Source organism: Phyllobates terribilis, unplaced genomic scaffold (assembly GCF_046119375.1).
Source record: "Phyllobates terribilis strain yellow unplaced genomic scaffold, ASM4611937v1 Scaffold_9__5_contigs__length_417890890, whole genome shotgun sequence".
Taxonomy (NCBI): Eukaryota; Metazoa; Chordata; class Amphibia; order Anura; family Dendrobatidae; genus Phyllobates; species Phyllobates terribilis.
Window position 1 is genome coordinate 281,242,089 of NW_027362769.1, and position 25,984 is coordinate 281,268,072.

The 25,984-nt window shown below is 43.3% G+C and overlaps 1 protein-coding gene across 2 annotated transcripts in view; it reads right to left on the bottom strand.

The window, feature by feature from the left end:
- GLS (glutaminase) overlaps positions 1-22,334 on the bottom strand; it is a 672,521-nt gene extending 650,187 nt beyond the window's left edge. For both annotated transcript variants that reach the window (XM_073647835.1, XM_073647836.1), the window contains exon 1: positions 21,952-22,334. In XM_073647835.1, the coding sequence (XP_073503936.1) occupies positions 21,952-22,319 (368 nt within the window). In that variant the 5' untranslated portion in view covers positions 22,320-22,334. The remainder of the gene's footprint in view (positions 1-21,951) is intronic.
- Positions 22,335-25,984: the final 3,650 nt, after the last annotated feature.

Consider the following 25,984-nt stretch of genomic DNA (forward strand, 5'->3'; position numbering starts at 1 on the left):
TTTCTTGTAAGAATCAGACTTGAGCCCAGAGAAGCAGAAAGGAGATGTGTTTCTGAGACAGAGGGAGTCTTAGGATTGAGACAGACTTTGGAAGGAGAATGAGAGACATCCTCCAGGACAGCAGATGGATTGCATGGCAATACCAAAAAGACACAAATTTGAATTCTATATTATTCTAGACTAAGGGTACCGGCCCTGACTGGAAAGAGTCGGATCTGCTCCATTAACCATCAGAGAGACATGGATACATTTTGGGGAGTCCAGGAGAGGACGAATAAGTCACCTGGCCCCAGGGATATGTTGTTTTGGGGTTACCAGGAGGGACCCACAGGTCGCCTGGCCCCATGGAAACTCTCAGAGGCCAGATTTGGATCCATGGGTCTCCTGGTCTTGTACCTCGATGGACTGCTAGCTTCCTAAGCTTGACGTAACCTCCTCTCTGTGGGGGCCCGCCAGAAGTGGGGGGCCACTGGTTGAGGTAGTCGGCCCTGGAAGTCTCCAAAGTCGCGGCTGATCTATCCCAGTCAGGCGGAGTGGAAGGGTGAGACTGTGTAATTTTGTACCATCTTGGGCATTTGCTGGGACTGTTCTGTGTGTTTACTGTTCGCTTTGTGGTTCAATGAAGTGTTGCCATGCTGTTTTACCCTCATCCAGTGTTGTCTGAGTAGCGTTACGCCCACGGAAGACCCCGGGTCTTCACATACACCCTTCAGCAAAGACCTCAAACTCGTAGCGCAAGATGAGCAGCATATATGAGGAGCCCATGATCTGTCTTGGTCACCAATTTTGCATCCAAAATATAACTCATACGCATTCTTAACAACTGCAGTTATACTCCTTTTCTGGGCTTTAAGGGTATAATCTCCACATATATAAACAAAAGAGGTCACTGCTATTGCGACATTGACGCGACATTCTCCAACTCATTACTTATTAAACAGTTTTGCTCCTTATGAAATTTTCTGCAAAACAGAAGAAACACATGAAGACTACAGCGTCGTTACTGCTGCTATTATATAAAGATACTTGGAAATAGACCAAAGTCTGACAGTTGTGTCTGGGCATGCGTGAGAGTGCACAACCAATGCAATGCATGATTGGACAGGGTTTAAGTGCTGAATATTATAATAAAGAAAGTCCATATTATGAATTTCATTGGTTATTTCTACCAAAAAATATACTTCTGAAATAAAAAGTTTAATATAAGTGGCAATTTATTATTTACTATGCACAGTCCTTATCATTATAATCGTAAAATGAAAATATCTGGGAAATGGTACGTGCTACAGAAATTCTGAATACATTTCTGAGATCAGCGCCTCAAAATACACACAGACAACATATTTTAAAACAGGAAACAGAAAAAAAGTTAAAATTTGTTTACCAGTGATCTGATCCATTCTGAGGGTTAGTATCACCGGGCTATGATCTGAGATTCCCCTAACCCCAAGTTCCACATTGTCCACCCAGGCCGCTACAGTACTAGAGCCAAATATGTAGTCTAATCTTGACAGCGTATATATCTTGTTGAGGAGTGACAAGTATATTCTTTGTCTCCAGGGTGGTGTAATCTCCAAAGATCTATCCAGCCATCACCCTCCATATATGTTGACAGGACATTAGAAGATGATGAGGTTATCATTTGAGGGTTATCATCTAGCCGTATCCCATCTAAATTACCGTCCATAATCAAATTAAAGTCACCCATACACAAGACATGAGCATCAAGGTAATTTAGCGCAAAGCTGACTGCCTTTTGAATAATTGTTACGTTACCAGGGGTGGATTATATATACATAGTAACACATTCTCTGGAATTTATCATGGCATTTACAAAAACAAATCGTCCTTCTAAATCTCTATGAGCCACCCTAACCTCCCACCTGACGGTCTTATGAATTAGGAGTGAGACCCCTCTCGAATAACTTGTATGGAAAGAATGTAACGACCATTGTATCCATGGTTTGTTTAACCATCTGGCTCAATCTCTAGTAAGATGTGTTTCAACCAAAGCCAAGATGTGTGGATGATAACCTTTTTTCGAGTGGATTTCAGACCTCTTACATTTCATGTCAAACATTTCAATTGTGATGCCATTTACCTATAGAAAAAAAAAAAAAAAAAAAGAGGAAAAGCAAATAATTGCGGCTTATATCTACTATTATCATCTGTCCAACACAACAATCCAGCCCCACACACTCCATGAAATGATAAGGCTTTCTGAGAGTCCATAGTAATAATACTGCATGAAAATATAGTAAAATAATAATTAGATATCCTGGCAGCATTTAACTTATAAACAACAACCGGCAACATAATTGAAAAAAGGAATGAAACTAAGTACTCCTTGTAACGCTTCATCTCGGGGAATACCGTCATTGATCACAGTGTAAGGTATGATTGTGTCTCTGGTGGTGTAAAAAACAAAGTTGCCGCATATGCAAGAGTATGTTCAGCCATTCAAAGTCCAATATTCAGCATGGGAAGGGTGGTGCAAAGAAAGTTAATTACGCCTTTCCAGGCTCCGGGTGCAGGTGAAGCCATTTCAGTGCCTCATCTGGGGTGGTTAAGAATATTGTAGAATTTTCAAAAGCTATTCGGAGACGAGCAGGGTGCGTCATGGAGTAAAGGATGCCTCTGTCCTTGCGTCCATAAATTGAGCTCTCTGTTTCTGCAGTTCCACTGAGAAATCTGGAAGGATAGATATTGTGAAGTTGTTTTTCTTAATGGGGCCTTTCTGTCTCGCCAACCGTAAGGTAGTGTCCCTGTCCTTACAATTCAACAGCCTAACAAGGAAAGGCCTAGAAGGGGTGCCCAGAGAAGGGGGTGTTGCTGGGACCCTATGGGCCCTTTACACTGCAAATAATGGGGAGTATTTGTCTCTCAACGTAGATTTAAGCCAATTTTCCAGGAAGATTTCAGGCTGCTGTCCCTCTGCACGCTCTGGCAGACCTATGATCTGTATACTGTTCCTCCGCATCCGGTTTTCCCAGTCATTAGCTTTTGGCGCCAAGCATTTATGGACCCAGCAACTTTAGTCAGTTTTGCAACCATAGATGGTATTTTATCTTCCAGGTCCGACACCCTTGACTCCGCCTCAGAGACACGGTTTCTCATAGTTTGCATGTCCTGACGGAGTAGACCCACATCTGAATGAACCTCCTCAATTTTGCCGGTCAAAGAGGTTTTGCAAGTGAATATAGCTTCTAAAAGTTAATCAGCAACTTGTTTTAAAGTAATTTCTTCCTGTCCCCCTCCCTCGTCATCAGACATGTGGCCCTTACGTTGATCAGTTGTTTTGGCTGTTGAGGATATTATCCCCTTACGTGACCGGGAGATTTCTAAAAAGGATCCCATCTAAAGAAATCTTTCAGCTTATTAGCTATGTTGGAATTCCCTCTCCTGACTCATCTCAGCAAGCAGCATAAGTATGGTGTATTTAAGAGGGTTTGTTCTGATGGTAAACTATGTGATGGTCTCAATCAACAGTTTCTATTAGCTGGGCAATACTGCCACCTGGTGTCCTTGCCAAAGAGGTGAGCCAAAACTTCCTTTAAAAAAGTCAAATGTCAACTCCACAAATAAAAGAAAGAATGAGAGTTCCAGATTACTATATATATTATATATATATATATATATATATATATATATATATATATATATATATATATATATATATATATATATATATATATATATATATATATATATATATATATCCCTTAGTAGGTAATATTAGATGTTTCAATCGCTCTGTAACAGCTGTATGGCCGCAAGAAAGTGACAGGGCATTCACTTCACCCTCCAAGCTTCTAAGATGGCCGCTGTGCATCTTCTATTTGTTTAACTGCTTAGCCCCCAGGTAGGCCACGGGGCCGGTTCCTTGGCCCTCTGAAGGGAGACCGCCTGCTAGCAGATACCTCTGACGGCACCTGTGTGCAGCGCCGCCGGCAAGGTCCACAAAATGGCTGCCACTCCACTGAAGGTTTACTCTGCCGGAATACACGGGTTGCACCGAACCCAAGACCTCTCCATAGCAGCTCCTCAGAAGCCCTGCAGTTCCCACTTCTCCAGAGCAGGAATCCCGGGCACAAGAAGACGACTGGAGTCTTGTGAGTTGAGAATAATGATCAGGATGGCGGGAGCTCAGCTCTCATGCGACCTTTCAGTACCGCAGCATCGCCTCGCACCCCCCACAGTATATTATTGCTATACAGATTGTTGAAGAGAAACGAGATGTTGGATAATCCAGCGCCATTCCAGCAGGCATCGGACAGAGAACTCAGTAGAATTTTATCTACTCTTGAATGGAATAAGACAATTGTCCTCACACTCACACAAACTTTCTATTTCCTGCCACATTCAAAAAACAAAGCACAAGAATTTATTTAGGTCGTATAGGACCCCTGCCCGTATCTATTGCATGTTTCTGGAAGCCTCAGACAGACACTGGAGGAGCAAGAAAGTTGAGGGTACCATCATGCATATTTGGCAGGCTTGTCCGCGAATTACTAAATTATGGAGAACTATATTTCACATCTTTAAGATGCTCTTCGGCACACCCTTCCATATCACACCTGAAGCAGCTTTACTCTCTATACTCCCAAATTCCATTTTATCTACTAAAAGAGGTTTATTTCAAGTATTTTTAGTAGCAATCAAACAAATCAAATTTCCCAGCACAAAAAGATATAACAACAAAACTCAAAATAACCAGTCCATACAGTATGGCCTCAGCAGTTTAAATAAAGTACTTTTCTCTGCCTCCAGCTTGCACAACACACAGACAGACTGAGACAGACCCTGCTGCCTTAAATCAGGCCTTCCAAGATATGGACTGGAGGTAAAGTGAGCAGCCGATCCCCCCCAGCTCTTTCAGCTGCTCGTAAAACCCGGCCCTATAATCCAGGCCCATTAACTACCTTTCAGCACTATGTGTGCTGGAGCCTGCTTCTCCGGGTCCTACATCACCAAGGCTTGGCACCTTGGGGACACATACCTCCCATCCACAACCTGTCCGGCTGCAACCTTACAATATATATTATTTTTCAGTACTGTGTAAACTTTTTAAGCAGTTGAGAAAATGAGACAGCTTTCAAAAACTGAACAATAGAAAAGCAATATCAGCCATATTGACAACAAAATAAAAAAAAAAGCCTCTTAAAAAGGGGAAGAAAAAAAGAAAAAAAAATGGAAAATGACCACAGGGTGAAGGGGTCATAAATGAATAGTACACATAACAATAAGAAACTTTGTAATAGATTTTATGAGAAAAATCCACTTATTTTTCCTCCTGGACAGATTATTAAATTTAAAGATTCTCAATTCATGGGAAAAATCTGTATTGAGTGAAGACTTTCCCATTACAGAGATAGATGACAATTGCTGCTGATAAGATTCTATGCTGAGTGGAGGGGTGAGAAGCAGAGCCAGAGCTCCTCCCGCCTCCTCCCATCCCCATTACATCTTATCAGTAGCAGCTCTCATCAGCTTTTTTTTTTTATGGCTGCATATCGGATGAGACTCGCCAATGCAATTCGACGGGTGCGTGAAAAAAAAAGGACGGTAGACTGACCATGTGTATTGCATGCAATTTATACGCATGCCTCTACAAACAGCCAGTAAATTGCATCAGCCAAGCACAGGAAGTTCATAGCCCTCAACGTCCTGGTCAACGTCCTGGTCAACCAATGAAAAATAGAAACACACCTCCACAGAGATTGAGATGTTTAGGAACATGGATGGACAAGTTGATAGAGCTGGTGAAGGAGAGTCCTGTAATATGGGACAGCAGGGACCAAGGTTACATGGACTGCAGAAGACGTGATGTGGGCTGGACACACATCTGCGAACAGATGTACCTGCATTACACGGAGAGTCCACAAGAGGTGCAAGAATCTAGAAGCAAGTACGGTTAGTTTCTACGTGCCTACGTAATGAACTACATTATGCATAACATGTATTAAGTCTATGCTTTTCTAAAATATTTTTAAACAAACAAGACATTATGTTAACATACACTTTCCTATCCGAACAGTTTAGGTCCAATCACATCCATAAATACTGAAGCGTAACCCACTCACACCACCATGTAGTTTTCGAAATGGCCCAACCAAGGTGACCACCCTTACATATGTGAATGTATATCTGACACCTTTTTTTACCATGTAGCACAGGGTTTCTCAAATCCAGTCCTCAGGCCCCTCAACAGATCAGGTTTTCAGGATCTCCTTAGTATTGCACAGATGATGGAATTATTATCAATGCAAGAAAAAATGGAGGACTGGAGTTGAGAAACACTGATCTAGCCAAAGAATAAAAGTATTGTAGTCTGAACAAATGTCAGAGCTTTCCTACAGTATGTGATGATCTACAGGTGCATCTCACTAAATTAGAATATCAAAAAGTTAATTTCAGTTCTTCAATACAAAAAGCGAAACTCATATTATATAGAGTCATTACAAACAGAGTGATCTATTTCAAGTGTTTATTTCTGTTCATGTTGATGATTATGGCTTACAGCCAATGAAAACACAAGTCATTATCTCAGTAAATTAGAATACTTTATAACAACAGCTTGAAAAATGTTTTTAAAATCTAAAATGTTGGCCTACTGAAATGTATGTTTAGTATATGCACTCAATACTTGATCGGGGCTTGTTTTGCATCAATTACTGCATCAATGCGGTGTGGCATGTGGGCGATCAGCCTGTGGCACTGCTGAGGTGTTATGGAAGCCCAGGTTGCTTTGATAGCAGCCGTCAGCTCGTCTGCATTGTTGGGTCTGGTGTCTCTCATCTTCCTCTTGACAATACCCCATAGATTCTCTATGGGGTTAAGGTCAGGCGAGTTTGCTGGCCAATCAAGCACAGTGATACTGTTGTTTGTAAACCAGGTATTGGTACTTTTGGCAGTGTGGACAGGTGCCAAGTCCTGATGGAGAATGAAATTTCCATCTCCAAAAACCTTGTCGGCAGAGGGAAGCATGAAGTGCTCTAACATTTCCCGGTAGACGGCTGCGCTGACTTTGGTCTTGATGAAACACAGTGGACCTACACCAGCAGATGACATGGCTCCCCAAACCATCACTGATTGTGGAGACTTCACACTAGACCTCAAGCAGCTTGGATTGTGGCCTCTCCACTCTTCCTCCAGGCTCTGGGACCTTGATTTCCAAATGAAAATTGGAACTCTGTGACCTTGTGGAGGGTGTCAATGACTGCCTTCTGGGCATCTGTCAAGTCAGCAGTCTTCCCCATGATTGTGGAGCCTACTGAAACAGACTAAGGGACCTTTTTAAACACTTAGGAAGCCAATGCAGGTGTTTTTTGTTAATTATTTTAATTTACTGAGATAATGACTTGTGTTTTCATTGGCTGTAAGCCATAGTCATCAACATTAACAGAAATAAACACTTGAAATAGATCACTGTTTGTAATGACTCCATATAATATATGAGTTTCACTTTTTGTATTGAAGAACATACAGTACAGACCAAAAGTTTGGACACACCTTCTCATTTAAAGATTTTTCTGTATTTTCATTACTATGAAAATTGTACATTCACACTGAAGGCATCAAAACTATGAATTAACACATGTGGAATTATATACTTAACCAAAAAGTGTGAAACAAATGAAAATATGTCTTATATTCTAGGTTCTTCACAGTAGCCACCTTTTGCTTTGATGACTGCTTTGCACACTCTTGGCATTCTCTTGATGAGCTTCAAGAGGTAGTCACCGGAAATGGTTTTCACTTCACAGGTGTGCTCTGTCAGGTTTAATAAGTGGGATTTCTTGCCTTATAAATGGGGTTGGGACCATCAGTTGTGTTGTGCAGAAGTCAGGTGGATACACAGCTGATAGTCCTACTGAATAGACTGTTTGAATTTGTATTATGGCAAGAAAAAAGCAGCCAAGTAAAGAAAAACGAGTGTCCATCATTACTTTAAGAAATGAAGGTCAGTCAGTCCGAAAAATTGGGAAAACTTTGAAAGTCTCCCCAAATGCAGTTGCAAAAACCATCAAGCGCTACAAAGAAACTGGCTCACATGAGTACCGCCCCAGGAAAGGAAGACCAAGAGTCACCTCTGCTTCTGAGGATAAGTTTATCCGAGTCACCAGCCTCAGAAATCGCAGATTAACAGCAGCTCAGATTAGAGACCAGGTCAATGCCACACAGAGTTCTAGCAGCAGACACATCTCTTCAACAACTGTTAAGAGGAGACTTTGTGCAGCCGGCCTTCATGTTAAAATAGCTGCTAGGAAACCACTGCTAAGGACAGGCAACAAGCAGAAGAGACTTGTTTGGGCTAAATAAGACAAGGAATGGACATTAGACGAGTGGAAATCTGAGCTTTGGTCTGATGAGTCCAAATTTGAGATCTTTGGTTCCAACCACCGTGTCTTTGTGCGACGCAGAAAAGGTGAACGGATAGACTCTACATGCCTGGTTCCCACAGTGAAGCATGGAGAAGGAGGTGTGATGGTGTGGGGGTGCTTTGCTGGTGACACTGTTGGGGATTTATTAAAAATTGAAGGCATACTGAACCAGAATGGGTACCACAGCATCTTGCAGCAGCATGCTATTCCATCCGGTTTGCGTTTAATTGGACCATCATTTATTTTTCAACAGTACAATGACCTCAAACACACCTGCAGGCTGTGTAAGGGCTATTTGACCAAGAAGGAGAGTGATGGGGTGCTACGCCAGATGACCAGGCATCCACAGTCACCAGACCTGAACTCAATCGAGATGGTTTGGGATGAGCTGGACCGCAGAGTGAAGGCAAAAGGGCCAACAAGTGCTAAGCACCTCTGGGAACTCCTTCAAGATTGTTGGAAGACCATTTCCGGTGACTACCTCTTGAAGCTCATCAAGAGAATGCCAAGAGTGTGCAAAGCAGTCATCAAAGCAAAAGGCGGCTACTTTGAAGAACCTAGAATATAAGACATATTTTCAGTTGTTTCACACTTTTTTGTTAAGTATATAATTCCACATGTGGTAATTCATAGTTTTGATGCCTTCAGTGTGAATGTACAATTTTCATAGTCATGAAAATACAGAAAAATCTTTAAATGAGAAGGTGTGTCCAAACTTTTGGTCTGTACTGTAAGTAAATAAACTTTTTGATGATATTGTAATTTAGTGAGATGCACCTGTACTTTACCATATGTAAAACTATATAATTAATATAAGCAATGGACCAATACAATTATGTCTTTACAAACTGCAAAAGTGTTATACAGTCTGATGATCATTGCCTTTATTCCAATATTGGATTTAAAAAAAAAAAATAACACGTTACTGTTCAAATATAAAACGAACATTTTTCCACAAATGCATTTAGTGTATTCCTTTTCTCTTCTGCCCTTCTATTTCTAGTGACTGACCTGAGAAACGAATGCGCATCTGCCATGACCAATTCCGTCGTGAGCGCCAACGGCGCACGAGAAGTGGATCGGCAGCCCGAAGGATAAAGCCATACAGTGGCAGGTATCAAATTGAATCAAAACATGAAAACAGGGCAAATACTGGCACTTACAGACTCGAGTTCACAATTGGTTCAAGAAATTTTGGCTGCGCATAACACATGTACAGTGGCATGTAAAAGTTTGGGCACCCTTGTCAAACTTGCTGTTATTGTGAAGATGAAATGATCTCTAAAATTGCTAAAGTTAAAGATGACACATTTCCTTTGTGTTTTAGACCAAAAAAGAGATCTATACAGTTGAAACCAAAAGTTTACCTACACTATATAAACACTGTTTTTCTCAATATCTGACACAAAATCAAAATAAACCTTTCCCGTTTTAGGTCAATTAGGATTCCCATAATTTTTAATATTTGCCAAATGCCAGAATAATGAGTGAGAGACGGTTTAAAGGGGTTGTCCACCCACTACTTTTTATAATGCCCCCAATGTATTTAAACTGTGCAGATGTGTTTTTGTAAATTACCTTTTGCTGTCTTTATTGCCTGCGAGCGGCGCTATCGCTGGCCGCTCACAGGCATCACGTGACCCGGCTGCAGCCGGCTCTGACATCCGCTGATGTCACGTCAAGTGAGGCGTGACTGACGCGCTCCCCACGGCGGATGCAGGCCTGTGGGCGGCGTTTCCCCGCGCGTCACAGCCCAGCATCTAAGCATCCACCACGCGCTTTCCTGCATTTATTGGGAAGCGTCGCTCACAGGCAAACACAACGCAAGGTAATTAGAAAAAATCTTCTCTCCATAGGTTAAATACATTGGGGGCATTATAAAAAGTAGTGGACAACTTCTTTAAGGCATTTTTATTACTTACTGAAAAGTCAAAAGTTTACATACACTAAGATTACTATGCCTTTAAACAATTCTGAGTATAAGACGTTTCGGCCTGAATTGGCCTTTTTCAATCAGTCGCTACTGGAAAACAAGAAATCAGAGTAGAAGTATAAAGTAATATATACAAGCATATAAGTATGAGACTGTGTCAGTTATCACAGTGCATTAGAGATATTTACAAAAGAAAACAAAAATACCAAGTTTAAAGAAAAGAGACAATGGTAAAAACACCAGGAACAGGGAAGGTGGGGGAGGGGAAGACGGGGTGGGGAGGGGAGAAGGGAAGAGACTTAGGGAGAGTGGGAGACTTCACTAACAGTTTTCACATATATAGTATAATTCAAATGCATGTCATATCAATTGCAACAGTGTAAAGAGACTGAAAAAGAACTCACTTTTACTGGATGGTGACATGTCTGAATGATAAATTAATAGCTGTATTCTGTGCTGCAAGAGTTTTAATATGCAGCTTTTGACATTTCTATTTTAGATTTAAATTGATTAAAAGTGAAGTTTTAAAGTCCCTTCTTGTATGGGATCTATTTGCTCCTAGGAGCAATTTGGTGTTTTGTTTAATGCAAAAGTTTGGGCACCCTTGGAGATTTGTGTGTTCAGATAACTTTGACCAAGGTTTCAGACCTTAATTAGCCTGTTAGGGTTATGGCTTCTTCACTATCATTGTTAGGAGAGACCAGGTGATGCAAATTTCCTAGCTTTATAAAAACCTAGCCTCCTCTAACCTTGTGCCAAAAAAAAAGCAGCCTTGGGTTCTTCTAAGCAGCTACCTAGCACTCTGAAAATGTAAATGGTGGAGGCCCACAATGCAGGAGAAGGCTATAGGAAGATAGCAAAGCGTTTTCAAGTTGCCCTTTCCTCAGTTCGAAAAGTAATTAAGAAACAGCAGTTAACAGGAACAGTGGAGGAGAAGATAAGGTCTGGAAGACCAAGCTAAATTTCAGTAAAAGCCATGAACAATTGGAACCTTGTGCTAGCCAAAAAAACATATATATTATATATTGATATTTAATTTTTGCCTAAAATACAAAGGAAATGAGTCATCTTTAACTTTAGGCTTTCTAGGGATCATTTCATCTTCAGCTTGCTTAACTGTTCACAATAACAGTAATTTTGACCAGGGGTGCCCAAACTTTTACATGCCACTGTACATCCATAATGATCAGCTAAAATTTCTTGAGCCAATTGTGAACTTGAGTCCATAAGTGCCAGTCTTTTCCCTGTTTCCATGGTTTGATTCAATTTGTAGCCATTTAAAGTATTAAAATCCCGGGTTGACACTTGCAAATCCATTTCCAACACACGAGAGAGGCACAATGCCTCGCCAGCAGAGATTTTGCAGGATACCCTCGGGAACATTGAGGAGGAGGCAGTCGTGGACCCAAAGCCAGCATCTTCACATGTTAATGTTACCGCTCAACAGAGTCGCCGAGTCACACTGTCCTCTGTGCAGGGCTGTGGAGTCGGTAAGCCAAACGTCCGACTCCTCAATTTCCATGACACCGACTCCGCCTCCCTCATACATGGCTCATGTTTAAGTGATAAATTTACTGTAGAACAGATTCATCTCAGATAAAAGTCTAGACCATTAGATCAGGAATAGGACAGACATTTATAGGACATTTCATAACTTTCCCAAATTCTTATGAAAAAATATTCCCACAAACTGCATTGATCTACTGTACCCAATTTATTATACATTTTAGGAGTCTGAGTCGGTACATTTTATACAGACTTAGACTCCATCAAAATGGGCTCCGACTCCATGACTCCGACTCCACAGCCCTGCCTCTGTGTGACCCTGCGACTCCAATAAGCGGTAACGTTACTGATGTCACCGTTCTTCAGAACCGCTGGGTCTCGTGGAGCGCAGCGTGAGCCGGCAGTGGCTGCTGCTAAAAGCCTATAGGGCCTCAGAGTGAGGCTCCATAGGCTTTGAATGACGGAATCAGAGAACATTGTGGGAAGCGCTGGACTATGTTGGACCATAATGGGACCCTTATTTTATAATAAATTGGTGAACTAGGGACAGTGTCTTGTTTTTAATACTCTCCTTTTACATTTTTTCAGGTTTCCATTTGTGGACTGCGTCGGATTTCCATGACTGTCGGACCTGAGCATTTTTTTTGGTTGTTTTTTTATAAATTGGTGCACAAGTAAAAATGTCGGTGTTTTTTTAACTTAAGTATTTTTGTGTGTTTTTATTTTACTTTTTATTAATGGGTTCGTAATGGAGGTGTCTGATAGACACCTCTCCATTACTAGCACCAGGGCTTGATATCAGATGTGTTTTTGAACAATTCACATCTGACACCAACTCCAAGCCCCATTACTTCGATTACCACCGCACCAGGGCATCAGGAAAAACGAAGCGCCACATTTGGAGCATCTTATGTAATGCGCTACTTCTGGGGCGGCTGAAGGCAGGTATTTTTAGGCGAGGAAGGGCACAATAATTATGATCCTTCCCAGCCGGATAATATTAGCTCTCAGATGTCTGCTTTACCTTTGCTGGTTACAAAAAATGGGGGGACTCCACGTCGTTTTTTTAATTAATTAGGTTAAACCAGCATAAAAAGCTGTAGAATAAACTCCACATAAAAGACAATAAAGGGTGCAATTTTAAAATAAATAGGGGGTTGTGAAATTATATATCTGCAGGATATATCTATTCTACATATCTTATCTAATCTATCATCTATACACATCTTTATATATGATGCCTTTATTATTTTTTGTCAACTAGCTTAAGTTTACATAGAGTACTATACTATGTAAAAGATGAAGTTAAAAACGTATTGCATACAGATCAGAGCCGAGAAAATAACCATACACTCACATGACAAAAAGGTAAACCATACAGATTCTACTGGTCCAACTTTTCTGGGTGTCCATCTCTTTAGGCGTCTTTTTAGCGCACATGTATAGTCGACCACGGTTCTGTGAACGCCTAAAAGATGGATACCACCGGAGCAAATGTCAAACGGACTCCAAACTGTATCCATCTTTAGAGTGAGTGGTTCCATCTGAATCATATTTTTGTGGGAATAACACAGAAACCCTGAGGTCAGTGCTCAGCGTAGAACACAAGAATGTCATCATATCTTAGGCTAAGTGCCCACGATGCAGAAATGCTGCGGAGCTTTTCTGCATCTCCCTGGCAGAAAAAACGCATGCGGATTGTACATGCGTTTAACTGCCAGGTAGAAGCGTTTGTGAAGCTTTTTGTACATGCGATTTCACATGCGGGTTGTCAAGCGCTTTTCCAAGCGATTTTAGCACCACTTGGAAAGTGCTTGACAACTTGGTCACACTATATAAATCCATGCAACCGCCAAGTAACGATCTGGCAAATGCAGCATCAATAGTAAATAAAAAAAAAAGAAAAGAATAAAAATGTTGAAAAAAAAAAACAGAATACTTACCTTCCGATGGCCCCCGGTCTCCTTCTCCGATGCGTCCGGTGTCTTCGGCTGCTCGCGGTGCTCTAAAAAGGACCTTCCATGACGTCGTTTAGTCATGTGACAGGTCACGCGACTGCTGACGTCGGCGGTCGAGTGACCTGTCACATGACTAAATGACGTCATGGAAGGTCCTTTTACCACCGCGAGCAGCTGAAGGGCCAGCAGCGCCGCCAGGAGCAGACAGGGGGCCATAAGAAGGTAAGTATATGTTTTTATTCTGCAAAAACCCAGCCCCATTCAGGTCTATCATCTGTCACTGGAAATATAGGGAGGTCCCACGTTACTGGTAGAAGAAGGACTCTAGAAAAGTGACACGGCTCCCACCCCCCAAATAACTCTAGTGAAATCTGCGCTAACAAATACAAACACCCCCTCCTCCTGAGCCTGACTGTGCCTAAAACACAGTAAGCGGCCACATGACCTGTCAGTGAGTCACTGACTGTGCCTGTGAGATCCTAATTATACTTATAACAGGATCTCACAGGCCACCGTACCCTGGGGTCATCAAATGACCATATATATCTTTGCACATCTTTAACACATAAAAATCTTTCATTTCTATTCTGCATTCTATTCCAGTTCGGGTCACACCTATGTCATCCGTGTATACGTGTGTGGTACATATTGTCATCCATGTTGCCGGAAAAAAAAAGGACATGTCTTGTGAAAACACAGACATGTGCGTAGCCACACAGATTATAATGGGTTTGGGTAAGTGTGAAAAATGACACCACAGTTACGGGAAACACGGATGTGTAAAGGGAGCATAACCCTGTGCAACACTGATAGCGCATGTCTGTTGAAGGGGTGTGTCCCTGAAAACACTCACACAATCCAGCTGGGGGGCATTCAATGAGGTGGCTCCTGCAGCGTCTGGTATCCATGTTTGGGGAGCCACGTGAAGTACCGCGAATGGCAGATACAGTGCTGCTCACCATTACTGGCAACCCTTCATTTTTTCATAGACTGTACAATATCTTCAGTAATAAATGGAAATGTATCAAAGTTATATCTTGGATTTTTTATTTAGTGGTCCAAAGTAATACAAAAATAAAACATTGTTTAACTTCCATGTTGCAATTTCAAAGAAAAAAACTGAATAAACTGCATGTGCAGCAATAAAGACAACCCTAATTAATACTTGGTTGCACACCCTTTGGCATTGCTGACAGCCTCCAAACGTTTCTTGTATCCATCTGTAAGCTCCTTGCACTTCTCAGCTGGAATTTTCTCCCATTCTTCCTTTGCAGTTTGTTCAAGCTCTTCAATGTTTGCAGGGTTCTTTTACCCAATGGCAGATTTCAGATCACCCCAAAGATTTTCAATGGGATTGAGGTCAGGACTCATTGCTGGCCATTTTAAAACAGTCCATTTTTTTATTTTTTCAACCATTCCTATGTACTTTTGAATGTGGGCATTGTCTTGCTGGAAAACCCATGACCTTCGGCTCAAACCAAGTTTTTTTTTTTTGTTTGTTTGTTTTTTTACACTGGATAAGACATTTCATTTTAAAATCTTTTGATAATTCTCTGATTTCATGATTTCTGAGAAACGGTCAAGGCCTCCTTACCAGAGGCAGCAAAGCAACCCAACAGCATTATAGATCCTCCACCATGCTTAACTGTTGGTAAGGTGTTCTTTTCCTTATAAGCTTCATTGTGCCGTCTGTAAACAAACTGTTGCTTTGCATTGCCAAAAAGCTTTATTTTTGTTTCATCTGTCCACAGAACATTTTCCCAGAAGTATTGTGATTTGTCAAGGTACTCTTTGGCAAACATCAGTTGTTCCTTTTTATGTTTTTGCTTCGACAATGGTTTCTTCCTTGGCCTTCGCCCATAAAGCTCTGCTTGGGTTAGTGTGCGGCGTATGGTACTTGTTGAAACATGACCCCAGACAGTTCCAGGTTGGCCTTCAGGTCTTAGGATGCTTGACGTGTTTTTTCCACCATTCAGACCAACCTTCAAAGACCGCTCTTGTAAATTTTCCTCTTTCCCCCACGTCCAGGGAGGTTCTTGACGGTTCCATGCTTGGCAAACTTTTTACTAACATTGCACACTGTTGAAACTGGAATACCAAGGTCTTTGGAGATGGCCTTATACCCTATGGAAGTCTTGTGTTTGCTAATAATAGCAGTTATGATGTCCTCAGGCAGCTCTTTTGTCTTCACCATTGTGACAAAGGAACAGGGCCTACCATGTGGCTTTTTAAAACAGTGAAGTCATCATTCATTGGCTAATTCATGTCACATGGGCACCAACAATTAATCACAGGTGAATCTCTTATGTGATTTACCACAGATGAGTCAAAATGTGTTTCCATACTAAATTAATGTAAAGGGTGCAAATATCAGTGACACAGCAAGCTTTAGGTTTTCTATTTTTCCTTCCCATTGTTTTTGGCTTTAAATTATCATCATTTGTTCTTTTGTATTTAACAAGAGTGCTCTATACAGTTGTGACAGGAACAGAGTATTGCCAAAGCTTTAAAAGACTGCCCCTCGCCCGGTATAGTTAATGAAAATCTAGTTCCTCTTCCCTCCAGTAGATCATTTTAAACTACCAGCCCTTGAATTCTGGTGTATTCTGATAAAATAAATTATGTGATTTACTGCTTATTTTACTGTCAAACATTGTAAAGAAATTGTTACCATATAATAGGTGTATTACAATCAATATTAGTTGTTAAATAAATGAAATATACTTTTCTTCTGCCTGTGTCTCCGCTGTTCCATACTGTTTACCTGCATTATAGTTGCACTGATTAATGTGATACCTGAGGTGAAGAAATCCGTCTTGTGGTTCTTGTGTAATCAGTGTTTGCAGTTTTGAGTTAATGATATGCCCGTGCTCTGGGGCGAGACTGTAGGCAGGGTCTTATCCTGATGCTCTAGGCCCGATCAGCAAGAAAAGACCTGCCCACAGACTCCACCCAAAGCACAAGTATGTTCCTCATCATAGAGACAGCCAGACACAGAGACAGAGTGTCTCTCTCTTATACATCAACCACTCATACCTACACAGCCCCCTCCAGAGACTCTGCCATAGCGTCACAGAGTACGTCAGTGACTCTGCCACAGCATCTCTCTGTCTGTGTCTCTCTCTCTCTCTGACATGGTTCGCTGACAAACTCTGTGCTGCTGTGGTGGAGTCGCTGACATACTCTGCTGCTGTGGCAGCGTCTCTGGAAGGGGTTATGTACCTATGAGTGGTTGATGTATAAGAGAGAGACAGTCTGTCTGTCTCTCTTTTTGTGTCCGTCTGTCTCCATGATGAGGAACATACTTGTGCTTTGGGGCGACCTGTAAGCAGGTCTTTTCTTGCTGATCGGGCCTAGAGCATCAGGATAAGACCCTGCCTACAGTCCCGCCCCGGAGCACGGGCATATCATTAACTCAAAACTGCAAACACTGATTACACAAGAACCACAAGACGGATTTCTTCACCTCAGGTATCATATTAATCAGTGCAGCAGCCCCAACATGACACTGCCTGTAGTTTACTTCGTAAAATCCTGCTGACAGGTTCCCTTTAATACATAAAGGTTCACTACTTTGAAACATTATTATTTTTGCAAATATAAAGATACAGAATATTTTGTTATGCCATTTTTCTGATATTTATTTAAAGGAAACTTAGCAACAATTCAAATAGCTAAAACATGTCTAAACACTATTGTGAGTTATAAACCGTTACAGAAATTGCACCACAAAATTTCCTCCTCATTCAGTGACTACTCTTTTTTTTGCTTGTCTCTTGTACTCCTGCATCAGATCATCTCTTACAATTGTCCAACAGTAATCTGCAAGCATTGATGGATTCCATTTTCCTTGATAGCTTTTCTCCATAGTCGCAATATCTTAGTGAAATCTCTCACCATGCTCAGGGCTTACTGCTGCGCAGTTTGGTGGGAAAAGGTCTGAATGCAAATGTAAGAAATGAATCTTTAAAAACATGTTACAGCCAAGATCCTTTTATGTTTTGAGGTGATTTTCCAACAACTTTCATAGTTATCTGCTCTTGAATTTCCCAAAAAATTAGTTACCACTAATGCGAATGCTACCCATAAAGCCTTTTCCTTGCCCTGCAACAAACTGAGAAACTCCTTATCTTGCAGAAGCTTACAAATCCGAGGTCCAATAAAGGCTCCTTCCTTTACCTTTACTTCACTCAACCTTGGAAATTTATCAATGAGATACTTGAATGCTCTGGCATTTTTATCCATTGCCTTTACAAAGTTCTTCATTAAGCCCAACTTGATATGCAATGGTGGTAACAATCTTATGTAGGGCAACAATGCCGGATGCAGGACATTTTTACTCCATGGATGAAGTGAATGTCTGAGAGGTTAGTCTCTTAGATTATAGTGATATTCTCTTACACAACTATCCCACTCACACATAAAGCAGCAGTACTTTGTGTATCCAACCTGGAGACCAAGTAAGAGGACAACCACCTTTAAGTCACCACAGAGAGGCAACAAATGTTGGTCATAGTCCAGGCACCTCAACAGCTGTTCCATGTGACCATCGTTTTTTTTTATGTGGACTGCATAACCAACTAGAATTGAAGGTAGCGCATTGCCATTATGCAGCAAGGTGGCTTTTAGGCTTGTTTTGGACGAATCGATGATTCCTCTAAATTATGACTTATCTTCAGAGCCTACATTAAACTGTTGATGTTGTTGCATGCCACAAGATAGCCCTCCATGAAGAAGTATTGAACAAGATCTTTATCATGGTTGCAGAACAAAGAAATCCGAACATCGCCTGCTAGGAGATTCAACTGCTGTAGCCTGGAAACTAAGAGGTCAGCCTTACTCTTGGGCTGATCCAAATCTCTAACAGGATCATTCAGTTCACTTTGTGTAATGAGGTATGGTTCAGTTGAGGTTGCTGACAGAAAGTCTGGGTCATGAGAAGATGCTTTATGACACCAAGCATCATCGTCTTCTTCACTTGACTTAAAATGTTTCTGGTGCTTTTGGAACCAGCAGTTCTTCCGTATGTGGTACTGGGCGTATTGCAGATGGAATGTTTGGATACTGTAAAGTTCACTTCTTCTTCCTTGAAACTCCTTTCCTAAAGGGGGGGCACCAATCAGAAATAGAAATTGGTGATGTGATCAGTTTGCTCTCTCCAGATCATTGGGACTGCAAACGGCATAGATTGCCTCTTCCCATGTAACCACTGGGTAAGGTGTGGTGCACATCTATTGCAGCATATGTGTGGAGCCCAACTCTTGTCCTGATCTCCTATTCTGCAGCCAAAATACAAGTTGTAGGCTTTCCTTATCATGGTAGTCAAGTTTCACGTTTGTGACGCAAAAGTGACTTCTCCGCATACGTAGCAAAAACTATCCGCTTTGTTAATGCACGAAAGAGGCATATCTGAAAAAACATATAGAAACATGTCAATATGCTAAGAAACTAAGCTAAGAAATCCTAAGACTGTATACCTTACACAGAGAGCATTTATAAAAGTAGATGATGCAACTGTAATTAGGATTATGTCATCGGAGAGGAGTTGGCGTTTTTTGATTGGTCACCCTAAGATGATAGAATACTGAAGGCTTAATATAATAAATAGATGATCTAATTGACTAGCCACTAACAATGCAATAATGATGATGAAATAATAAAGACACCATTTTTCTATAAAACCTACAAGAAAGGTGTCATAAGTAATTACAACCTCCTCTGGATCTTGAAAATTAGAGCCAATCACCAAATTTAAGCATCATATTTGCTGTCAACACCACAAAATTAGATAGGTTCAGAGACGAAAGCAGTTGAACTTATTTGGCTGTAGTACAGCTATCAGTCAAGCCAAGCTCCTGGCAGTGATTGTACAGACCTGTGCCGGTATGTCCATTTGTGGGAACGCACTGCAAAATGGGATGTAGTGGTTATGTCAATTGTCGGGAAGGGACTAAAGTGAACCTGTCACCTCCATAAATTATATGAATCTGCAGGTATTGTGGTAATCTATGGGTAAATAGCACTTAAATCATACCTGCCTGCCTTCATGGAGCAGCAGCTACAGAAAGAAAATGAAGTCTTATTCTCCCTGCAGCCACTCTATTAGTCATAAAGGCAGAGTAAGGGGCAGTTACCGTCACTGCTCACTGTACCGTAGTGCAAGGCAGCCAGGCAGGATTTAAAAGGGTAGTCCACTAGTAGGGCAACCGCTTTTGAATTCCTATGTTACCCACTTATAAAATAATAACCCTTAGGGCTCATTCACACGTCAGTGTGTCTGGTACGTGTGGTGACAGTTTCCACATGTACTGGAGACACTGACACACGCAGATACATTCAAACCTATGGGTCTGCGCACATGTCAGTGTGTTTCCACGGACCGTGTGTCCGTGTGCTCCACGGGCCGCAAAATATCTCACGCTGAACACACACGGATGACATCCGTGTGTCATCAGTGGGACTCGTACTGGCGCTTGGGAACAGCGCTAACTGTAAACCGGTGTCTGAGAATCAGTGTACAGTTAGCGCTGTTCCCAAGAGCCGGGTGCTGAACGCTGCCTTCATCACTGTCCCTTGCTCACGCTGTGATCAGCACGAGCATGGGACAATATTGCGAGTAGTATTTGGCTCCCGCAGTGTCCATGTGTAAAAATAGGAATAAAATCCTTATACTTACCTGTCCGGAGATGTCTCCCGCTGTAATCCTCTGACAGCCGACGCTGGGGAGAATGAGCCGCTCCAGCGAGTGGGGCCCTGCACTGAGCACAGCTCACTGAGTGACAGGACACCGCTCCTGAGCTCAGCACAGAGCAGGGGCCCGCTCGCTGGAGCGAGTTATTCTCCCTGGCTCCTCAGCGTCAGAGGATTACAGCAAGTACGGATTTTTCCGGAACTGGAAATATCTGGACGTGTGAAAATGCTCTTATACTCCGCTCCGATGCTGGCGCCATTCCAATGGTGTCGGCACTGTCTCTTCAGGCACTGCAGTCAATTAGCGATGGCTTCACTCTCCCCACCTTCCGACGTATCACACACATGTGGAAGAAACGAGACAGCAACAGCTCTTGCTTCCTCCAGATGTCGAATTTGTCCTAAGGAGAGGCGAGTGAAGCCGGCACTGATTGGCTGCAGGGATCACGTGACATAACAATGTTACACAATCCCCACTGACTGGCTGCAGGGATCACATGACCTAACAATGTTACACAATCCCGACTGATTGTTATGTCACGTCATCCCTGCAGCCAATCAGTCGGGATTGTGTAACATTGTTATGTCATGTGATCCCTGCAGCCAGTCAGTGGGGATTGTGTAACATTGTTATGTCATGTGATCCCTGCAGCCAGTCAGTGGGGATTGTGTAACATTATGTCATGTGATCCCTGCAGCCAATGTTACACAATCCCCACTGATTGGCTGCAGGGATGACGTGACATAACAATCAGTGGGGTTTGTGTAACATTGGCTGCAGAGATCACGTGACATAACAATGTTACACAATCCCCACGAGGGTGGCACCAGCACCGGAGGGGAGTATAGGGGTTATTATTTTACAAGGGGGAAGCGTAGGAGTTGAGAAGGGGTGGTCCAAGTACTGGACAATCCCTTCAAATGCTGTTTATTGCAGATTAACCCTACAACTGCAGGGAAACAGCTTCTGGACGTGACATTCTTGTCTGAGCTGCTAATTTCAAAAGCTTCACTTCAGGACACAATGCGGATTGTATTTTACTACTCTCAAAAACATTAGACTGCTAGATTTTATAGTTGTTTTTTTCTGGGGGAGGGGGGAGTGCAGAATAATAAAATCCCTAGAAAGCAGTCTGAGCGTCTTCCTCACCCTGAGGGCTGCAGGCCGGTTACCTCTGCTCTATGGTCACCTGAGCATCGCAATGAATGGGAAAGAACAAGACACGATTATGTGGCCGAAGAGAGGAGAGGCCGGCCTGACTGCACGGACCGGCACCGGGGACGCTCCCTGAGGACCAGTCTGCACGAAGTGACCTGCGGCCATGAGCAGAGGTCAGAGGTAAGCGCCGATCAATAGCCATCCCTGACGACAGAGGCCCCAGCCTTCTACGTGCAGATACACGACCATTGAACGCCCACCATGTACCCCACCCTCCATTAATGACGTGTGTACCAGGCCAGTAACAGCAGCGGTACTTACTTGTCATCCTTGTCAGGACTCGCCCCGGGGTCAGCCGTGCCCGGCTCCGGGGTCACTTGCTCAGCGGAATCCCCAGATTTGGAGCAGTAGCGCCTGGAGCGGGATAACTGAGTCACCCACAACCTTCTGGCGCCGCTGTCCTCTGCGCCATGGCCGGGGCTGCCTCCGCCGCCGGTGCGGACTGATACCGCGCGTGTTCTCCAGGAAGGCCTGCCGCCCAGCAGGACCCGTCTCATCACTAGCGATCTTCCGAAGCGGATCATTATGGTGGTCTGCGAGCGGGTTCTCCGCGCCAGGACAGGTACAGGAGCCGCTGTGTACAATCCGCTTTGTTTGCAGGCGGAGGAAAGCTGAGGCGCCGTCCTCATTGGTGATCGTCAGCAGCTGTCACCTGCGAGTCTCAGGATTGGTGGCCACAAGGAGCGGCCAGGCGGGGTGTACTCAGGCTCCGCCCTATGGAGAAAGGAGGGGCTCACGGGCAGCAGGCCGGGGGCAGCAGCTCCTTCTGGCCATGCTGGAGATGCTTCCTTATGTGTGAAGATTTTACAGGTTTAATAACCATAATACATAATCACAATGCAGCGAGATGCCAGGACATAAATACACCTAAAGCAGCTGCAAGAAAGAGAAAAATGGGCATCAAAGTGGGCATCGAAGGGTGTTCTGTAAAGAGTTAAATCCAGGGCTAGTTCCGTGCGGCAAGGAGCCCACCAATGTGAATTACACCGAGCTGTGCCGCCTCAACCTTAACATTCATTTAAAACATATTGCAGCACAGCGCCCCTCCAGGCCCCTGCGTGTAATACACACCGCGGGCCATTCAGGGGCCGGCAGATGACGGCTTGCCAGTGATGTGCCGGCATGGCTGTGACATCATGCCCTGTACATGCCGGCACACCAAAGTCAGCTGCCAGCTTCTGTGCCGGCTACAGAAGAGAACACTGCAACCTGGGAGTGGAGGAAGGCTTGTAGAATCATTTGTATCTTTTTAAAATGTGTTTAAAATGAATAACAGAAGGGGGCATCATACCAGAACTGGGGTTATTATACCAGGATGGGGCATCATACCAGAACTGGGGTTATTATACCAGGATGGGGCATCATACCAGAACTGGGGTTATTATACCAGGATGGGGGCATCATACCAGAACTGCGGTTATTATACCAGGATGGGGGCATCATACCAGAACTAGGGTTATTATACCAGGATGGGGGCATCATACCAGAACTGGGGTTATTATACCAGGATGAGGGCATCATACCAGAACTGGGGTTATTATACCAGGATGGCGGCATTATACCAGAACTGGGGTTATTATAACAGGATGGGGGCATTATACCAGAACTGGGGTTATTATAACAGGATGGGGGCATTATACCAGAACTGGGGTTATTATACCAGGATGGGGGCATCATACCAACTGGGGATATTATACCAGGATAGGGGCATCATACCAGAACTGTGGTTATTATACCAGGATGGTGGCATTATACCTGAACTGGGGATATTATACCAGGATGGGGGCATCATACCAACTGGGGATATTATACCAGGATGGGGGCATCATACCAGAACTGGGGTTATTATACCAGGATGGCGGCATCATACCAGAACTGTGGTTATTATACCAGGATGGGGGCATCATACCAACTGTGGTTATTATACCAGGATGGGGCATCATACCAACTGGGGTTATTATACCAGGATGGGGGCATCATACCAACTGGGGATATTATACCAGGATGGGGGCATCATACCAGAACTGGGGTTATTATACCAGGATGGCGGCATTATACCAGAACTGGGGTTATTATACCAGGATGGGGGCATCATACCAACAGGGGATATTATACCAGGATGGGGGCATCATACCAGAACTGTGGTTATTATACCAGGATGGGGGCATCATACCAACTGGGGTTATTATACCAGGATGGGGGCATCATACCAACTGGGGATATGATACCAGGATGGGGGCATCATACCAGAACTGGGGTTATTATACGAGGATGGCGGCATTATACCAAAACTGGGGTTATTATACCAGGATGGAGCATCATACCAACTGGGGATATTATACCAGGATGGGGGCATCATACCAACTGGGGTTATTATACCAGGATGGCAGCATTATACCAGAACTGGGGTTATTATACCAGGATGGCGGTATCATACCAGAACTGGGGTTATTATACCAGGATGGCGGCATTATACCAGAACTGGGGTTATTATACCAGGATGGGGCATCATACCAACTGGGGATATTATACCAGGACGGGGGCATCTTACCAGAACTGAGGATATTATACAAGGATGTGGGCATCATACCAACTGGGGATATTATACCAGGATGGGGGCATCATACCAGAATTTGGGTTATTATACCAGGATGGGGCATCATACCAGAACTGGGGATATTATACCAGGATGGGGGCATTATACCAGAACTGGGGATATTATACCAGCATGGGGGCATCATACCAACTGGGGATATTATACCAGGATGGGGGCCTCATAGCAGAACTGGGGTTATTATACCAGGATGGGGGCATCATACCAGAACTGGGGTTATTATACCAGGATGGGGGCATCATACCAGAACTAGGGTTATTATACCAGGATGGGGGCATCATACCAGAACTGGGGTTATTATACCAGGATGAGGGCATCATACCAGAACTGGGGTTATTATACCAGGATGGCGGCATTATACCAGAACTGGGGTTATTATACCAGGATGGAGCATCATACCAACTGGGGATATTATACCAGGATGGGGGCATCATACCAACTGGGGTTATTATACCAGGATGGCGGCATTATACCAGAACTGGGGTTATTATACCAGGATGGCGGTATCATACCAGAACTGGGGTTATTATACCAGGATGGGGCATCATACCAGAACTGGGGTTATTATACCAGGATGGGGGCATCATACCAGAACTGCGGTTATTATACCAGGATGGGGGCATCATACCAGAACTAGGGTTATTATACCAGGATGGGGGCATCATACCAGAACTGGGGTTATTATACCAGGATGAGGGCATCATACCAGAACTGGGGTTATTATACCAGGATGGCGGCATTATACCAGAACTGGGGTTATTATAACAGGATGGGGGCATTATACCAGAACTGGGGTTATTATAACAGGATGGGGGCATTATACCAGAACTGGGGTTATTATACCAGGATGGGGGCATCATACCAACTGGGGATATTATACCAGGATAGGGGCATCATACCAGAACTGTGGTTATTATACCAGGATGGTGGCATTATACCTGAACTGGGGATATTATACCAGGATGGGGGCATCATACCAACTGGGGATATTATACCAGGATGGGGGCATCATACCAGAACTGGGGTTATTATACCAGGATGGTGGCATCATACCAGAACTGTGGTTATTATACCAGGATGGGGGCATCATACCAACTGTGGTTATTATACCAGGATGGGGCATCATACCAACTGGGGTTATTATACCAGGATGGGGGCATCATACCAACTGGGGATATTATACCAGGATGGGGGCATCATACCAGAACTGGGGTTATTATACCAGGATGGCGGCATTATACCAGAACTGGGGTTATTATACCAGGATGGGGGCATCATACCAACAGGGGATATTATACCAGGATGGGGGCATCATACCAGAACTGTGGTTATTATACCAGAATGGGGGCATCATACCAACTGGGGTTATTATACCAGGATGGGGGCATCATACCAACTGGGGATATTATACCAGGATGGGGGCATCATACCAGAACTGGGGTTATTATACCAGGATGGCGGCATTATACCAGAACTGGGGTTATTATACCAGGATGGAGCATCATACCAACTGGGGATATTATACCAGGATGGGGGCATCATACCAACTGGGGTTACTATACCAGGATGGCGGCATTATACCAGAACTGGGGTTATTATACCAGGATGGCGGTATCATACCAGAACTGGGGTTATTATACCAGGATGGCGGCATTATACCAGAACTGGGGTTATTATACC